At 64.8% G+C, this 6000-nt stretch overlaps 1 protein-coding gene across 1 annotated transcript; it reads right to left on the bottom strand.

Moving 5' to 3' along the window:
• Positions 1-1295: 1295 nt before the first annotated feature.
• LOC119936879 (pyridoxal phosphatase) lies at positions 1296-5115 on the bottom strand. Its single transcript, XM_038756430.1, has 2 exons — positions 4434-5115; positions 1296-2276 (listed from the first exon to the last, which is right to left on the bottom strand). Exons 1-2 carry the CDS (start codon positions 5098-5100, stop codon positions 1960-1962), a joined length of 984 nt encoding a protein of 327 aa, XP_038612358.1. The 5' UTR covers positions 5101-5115; the 3' UTR covers positions 1296-1959.
• Positions 5116-6000: the final 885 nt, after the last annotated feature.

Here is a 6000-nt window from a genome sequence, read left to right as displayed (position 1 = left end):
TTACTACGTGCAAAGCACTGTTCTAAGCGCTGGGGGGATACAAGCTGATCAGGTTGTTCCACGGTGGGCTCACAGTCTTAGTCCCTCATCTGTAAAATGGGGATTAAGACTGTAAACCCCACCTGGGACAACCTGATCACCTTGTAAACTCCCCAGCGCTTCGAACAGTGCTTTGCACATAGTCAGTGCTTAATAAATGCCATCATTATTAGTCCCCATTTTACAGATGAGGTCACTGAGGCCCAGAGAAGTGAAGTGACTTGCCCAAAGTCACACAGCTGACAATTGGCAGAGCCGGGATTTGAGCCCATGACCTCTGACTTTCAAGCCCCTGCTCTTTCCCCTGAGCCACGCTGCTTCTCTGGGATCACCACTCCTCAACCTAGCTGAGACCCCCGTATAGGCCCCCCCACCTCCCACCCATAAGTTCCCCATCACTGCCTCCTGGTTCTCCTTCAGCCAGCCTCCTCTCTAGGCTGTAAACTCATTGCGGGCAGGGAATGTGTGTGTTATATACTGTACTCTCCCAACTGCTTAGTAGCGTGTTCTGCACACAGTCAGCACTTAGTAAATATGTCTGAACACGGCCAGCCACACTGGATTCTTCCCCCGCCACCCCCAACCCTAACCCCAGATTCTTCCAGGTGGCCAGCTTATTCCCTGCTCCCTCCCCACCCGGCCTGAGGTCTAGTCAAAACCCCACGTGCTGAGATGGGCACCGCCCACCCCCAGGCCTGGCCTGGATTCAGCTGGCAATGGCAAGGCAGCAGGGAGGATTTCCTGCCAAGCTCACCTCCCACATCTGATTCTTTCCTGAGGGCAAAGAGTTCCTCTCCCAACTACCATGCGTTCCCAAACTGGTGCTCTGCCCAGACTCGGTCCCGCTACCTTCCCTGGTCCCTCTCTCCTCCCTGACTGGAGTAGCCCAATGGCCACCCCTGGCTTCTTGGATCAGACACCTCTCCTCCTCCCTAGCCTCAGCTGCAGAAAAAGGCTGGTCAGTAATGGAAACTGTGACACAGTTCCACGCAGGACAGGATAGTCAATTCAATAGGACTAGTCCCACTGCACCAGAGTCCTATGGAATTGGACTCTAATTTTATGGGGGGCTGTGGAAGGGGGTGGATTAGCTCGATCTGCCCCTTTTAAACCAAGCAATTGTGACCCACCAAGCCCCCCTCCCTTCAACACACTCCACCCCAGGAAGAGGAAGCTAGGACCCTTCAGGATCCCCTCCCCATCCAAGCAGAGGCAGGCAGAGCTGAGCTCCCTCTTTATTGTGTTACAGAGGGAGGGTGGCCAAGGGGTTTGGGGGGCGGGGGAGGGAGGGACACAGGTCAGGCCCCAGTCGGCTCCTCCCCCACTTGATACAAACACCACTCATCGAAAGGTAATAAATAAACACAGCTGAACATAGGGGTGGGTCGGGGCACAAGGACGGAGCCCACTGATGGGGGGGGAGACCGGTGGGTGGGTTGGTGGTAGGGGCGGAGGGGGAGGCATATCAACTGGACCACCCCACCGTGAACCCTGGGCACCCCTCCCAGCCGGACTGCCCAAGGGGCGGTGACGACTCCGGGTGATCTGGACCAGAGGGGATCCAGGACAAGGGTGACCCTCTTTCCCTTCGAGGCGGATCAGCCAGACGGAGGAGGAGGAAAGGCGGGAGGGTCGGGGGAATAAAGCAGTCTTGTCCAGCGCGGTGGGGCCGGGGCAGGCCGGACGGCGGTGTGGAGGTGGGGAGGGGACAGAAATTCAACCCCTGGGGCCAGGATCGGCCTCTCCTACCACCCTGGGGTAGGAGACTGGGAATGGTGGGGTCTGACTCCGTGGGCCACACACCTCTCCAGCCTCAGGCCCCCCTGATGCCGGGAAAAGGGGAAGCAGGGCAGGGGGAGGAGGGTCTCGGACAGGGAGAGGGAAAAGCGGGAGGGAAGAGGTCTCCCCCCTCTCCCCGGCTCAGTCCTCCAGGCCCGCTATCAAGTCCGCGATGCTGTCCACGTAGTAGTCGGGCACCAGTTCGGACCGGCCGCTGGCCATGTAGGCCCGGGCCTCCTCCAGCTGCGAGACGCCGGTCAGGGTGAGCACGGTGGTCAGGCCGCAGCGGTGGCCGAACAGGATGTCCGTCTCTAGCCGGTCGCCCACCATGAGGGTGCGGGCGGGGTCCACGTCGAAGCGCTCGGTGATGCACTCGAACATGTAGGTGCTGGGCTTCCCCACCACCAGGGCCTGGCGTCCGGATGCCACCTCCACCGCCGCCACCAGGCTCCCGGTTCCTGGGGGGGGGTCAAAGGTCACCGAGCGGCCGGAGGACCGCCGGAGAGGGAGGAAGAGCAGGGAGTCCCTCCCACCGCACGGCCGGATCCTAAGGCCCCGAGTGAAGGTGGAGGGTGGGTGAGGAGGGGCAAGGCAGATGGGGGTCACATCCTGCGGTGGCGGAAAAGGGGCGTCAGCCTGGGCGCTTTTGCCCTGGGCAAAAAGGAAGGAAGGCAAGGAGGAGAAGCAGCACGGTTTTAACGGAAAGAATAAGGGCCTGGGACTCACAAGATCTGGGTTCTGATAATCTTGGCATCTGTTAAGCACTTACTATGTGCAAAGCACTGTTCTGAGCGCTGGGGACGTTACAAGGTGATCAGGTTGTCCCACGTGGGGCTCACAATCTTAATCCCCATTTTACAGACGAGGGAACAGAGGCCCAGAGAAGTGAAGTGACCCGCCCAAAGTCACGCAGCTGACAAGCGGCGGAGCCGGGATTTGAACCCATGACCTCTGACTCCCAAGCCCGGGCTCTTTCCACTGAGCCACGCTGCTTCTCATGTCATCTCCACCACTTGCCCGCTGCTGCATGCTCTTGGAGAAGGCAACAGGTTATGTTTAACCTGATTACCTTATCTACTCCAACACTTTAGAATTCATTCATTCAATCGTATCTACTGAGCACTTACTGTGTGCACAGCGCTATACCAAGAGCTTGGGAAGTACAGTTTAGCAATAGAGACAATCCCTGCCTAAAACGGGCTCAGTCTAGAAGGGGGGAGATGGGCATCAAAACAAGTAAACGGGCATCAGTAGTGCCATAATAAATAGCATTATATAGGTGTTTTGCATATACTGAGCATTTAATGGATTTTGCAATTATTATTGTTGCGAACAACGAGCTGAAGGCAGACAAGAAAGAGAAGCCCTCCCATCACTACCCGGCTCTGCCTGGAATTGGCCCCGGCTGCAAGGTCCCCGAGATGTCGGATCCGCAGGCCCCGAGGCTCGGGAAGGCGATGCCATCCCAGAAGGAACTGGGAGCATGGGGGAAGGGGACGGAGGGAGGGAGGGAAGGGAAGGGAAGGGAGGCAGTACAAAGTCAACGGTTCTAACGTCAGCCCAGCGCCATTTCCCCAAGTCCCTGGGCCGTGATCACAAACGAGGTTATCCAACCTGGGTAAGGGCTATCTATATAACTGGGTAAGGGCTATCATCTAACGGGTTCCCCACCTACCGCTGCCAACTGCTGAGAATTAGTGCTAACTGGTTCCTCGCTGGGGATTTCGGGAATCTGCTTTGAACAGGCAGCAGAGAGTCCGGGTCTTAGATCTCCTCTCCCCCTCCTCCTCCTCCCCCATCCCTCCTCCTCACCCCCCTCCCTCCTCCTCACCCCCACCACTTCCCACCCCTCCTCCTCCTCCTCCTCCCCACCCCTCCCTCCTCCTCACCCCCACCACTTCCCACCCCTCCTCCTCCTCCTCCTCCCCACCCCTCCCTCCTCCTCACCCCCACCACTTCCCACCCCTCCTCCTCCTCCCCACCCCTCCCTCCTCCTCACCCCCACCACTTCCCACCCCTCCTCCCCCCACCACTTCCCATCCCTCCTCCTCCTCCCCACCCCTCCCTCCTCCCCCCCACCACGTCCCATCCCTCCCCCCCACCCTCCCCTCCTCCCCCCTTCCTCTCCCCTCTCCCCCCACCACTTCCCATCCCTCCTCTTCTCCTCCACCCCCTTCTCCTCTCCCTCTCCCTCCTCCTCTTCCTCTGCCCCCCACTTCCCATCCCTCTTCCTCTCCCCCCTCCCACCACTTCCCATCCCTCCTCCTCACCCCACCACTTCCCATCCCTCCTCCTCACCCCCACTTCCCATCCCTCCTCCTCTCCCCCGACTTCATCCTTCCTCCTCCTCCCATCCCTCCTCCTCTCCCCCCACTTCATCCTTCCTCCTCCTCCCATCCCTCCTCTCCCCCACCCCTCCTCTCCCCCCACTTCATCCTTCCTCCTCCTCTCCCCCCACTTCATCCTTCCTCCTCCTCTCCCCCGACTTCATCCTTTCTCCTCCTCCCATCCCTCCTCTCCCCCACCCCCTCCTCTCCCCCCACTTCATCCTTCCTCCTCCTCTTCCCCATCCCTCCTCCCCTTCCCCATCCCTCCCCCGACGGCCGCTCCCTCACCCGGGGTCCTCGTGCCGTCGCCGAGGGGGTGCCAGGGGTCCAGGTCCGTGGCGACGAGCAGGCAGTCGGGGTCCCGCAGGTGGGCGCAGGCCTCGCTCAGCTTGGCGAAGGTGAACTGGTCGTCGTAGCCCACCAGGACGGCGCGGGCCCGGGGCCGGGGGTCGGTCCCGGCCCCGTCGGGCTCCCCCCCGGCCCCGTCCGTCCGTCCGGGCTCGGGGTCCCCGACCAGGCCGAGCCCGGCGGCCCGGAGCTCGTCGCGCAGCCCCTCCCCGCCCAGCACGAAGACGGGGCCGGCCGGGGGCGGAGAGGGGGATGATGGGGACGATGGCGACGATGGGGAGGACGGCGAGGATGGCGAGGGGCCGAGGCGTCGGGCGAGCAGCCGGGCGGAGCAGAGCGCCGAGCTGAAGAGGCGCTGGGCGGGCACGGGCGGGAAGCCGAGGCGGGCGAAGCGGCGCTGCAGGGCGGGCAGCGCGCGGCGGCTGTTGTTGCTGACGAAGAGGGCCGCCGTGCCGCGCCCGCCCAGCCGCCGCAGCAGCTCGGGCCCGCCGCCCACCGGCCGCTCGCCGCTCCACAGGACGCCGTCGCAGTCGAACAGGACGCCCTGCGTGCGGCCCAGCACCTCCCGCGCCACCTCGCCGCGCAGGGGCCTGCAGCCCGACGCCATCGCCGCGGGGACCGGGACGAGCGGGACCGGGACGAGAGGACCGGGACCGCCACCGCCGCCGCCACCGCAGCGCCGCCTTCCCCCGCGACGGCCGCGAGGGGCGGGGCCTCGGCGACGGCGGCCAATGGGAGGCGGAGGCGCGTCTGACGGACGGGCCCGGGGTGGGCCCGACGGCCAATGGGAGGCGGAGGCGCCTCTGAGGGACCGGCCCGGGGGCGGGGCCGCCCGCGAGTGACGGGAGCCCGGACCAATGGGAGGGGGAGGCGCCTCCGACGGCCGGGCCCGCCGAAGGGCCCGCCGGCCAACGGGAGGGGGAGGCGCGCCGGGGGGACGGGCCCGGGGGCGGGCCCTCCCCTGAGTGACGGGAGCCCGGACCAATGGGAGGGGGGAGGCGCGTCTGGTGGGCGGGCACGGGGGCGGGCCCTCCGCGCGGGGCGGAGCCGCCCCTGAGTGACGGGAGCCCGGACCAATGGGAGGGGGGGAGGCGCGTATGATGGGCGGGCCCTGGAGAGGACCCGCCCCTTGGGGGCGGGGCCGGCGGCCAATGGGCGGAGGAAGCGCGTCTGATGGACGGGCCCGAGGAGGGGGCCCGGCGGTCAATGGGAGGAGGAGGAGGAGGAGGAGGAGGAGGCGCGTCTGATGGACGGGGGCGGGACCTCCGCGCGGGGCGGGGCCTCCCCTGAGTGACGGGAGCCCGGACCAATGGGAGGGGGGAGGCGCGTGTGATGGGCGGGCCCTGGAGAGGACACGCCCCTTGAGGGCGGGGCCGGCGGCCAATGGGCGGAGGAAGCGCGTCTGATGGACGGGCCCGAGGAGGGGGCCCGGCGGGCAATGGGAGGAGGAGGAGGCGCGTCTGATGGACGGGGGCGGGACCTCCGCGCGGGGCGGGGCCGCCCGTGA

The sequence above is a fragment of the Tachyglossus aculeatus genome, chromosome 14 (assembly GCF_015852505.1).
Source record: "Tachyglossus aculeatus isolate mTacAcu1 chromosome 14, mTacAcu1.pri, whole genome shotgun sequence".
NCBI lineage: Eukaryota > Metazoa > Chordata > Mammalia > Monotremata > Tachyglossidae > Tachyglossus > Tachyglossus aculeatus.
The sequence above is the reverse complement of the archived record's forward strand: the minus strand, read 5'-3'. Positions and strand labels throughout refer to the sequence as shown.

Bases quoted from the DNA above. Each gene is read 5' to 3' on its own strand.
- LOC119936879 (XM_038756430.1), bottom strand. From the start codon at position 5,100: ATGGCGTCGGGCTGCAGGCCCCTGCGCGGCGAGGTGGCGCGGGAGGTG. The intron at 2,277-4,433 runs GTGAGGGAGCGG...ACCCCCCCCCAG, and splicing joins CGACGGCACGAGGACCCCGG to GAACCGGGAGCCTGGTGGCG.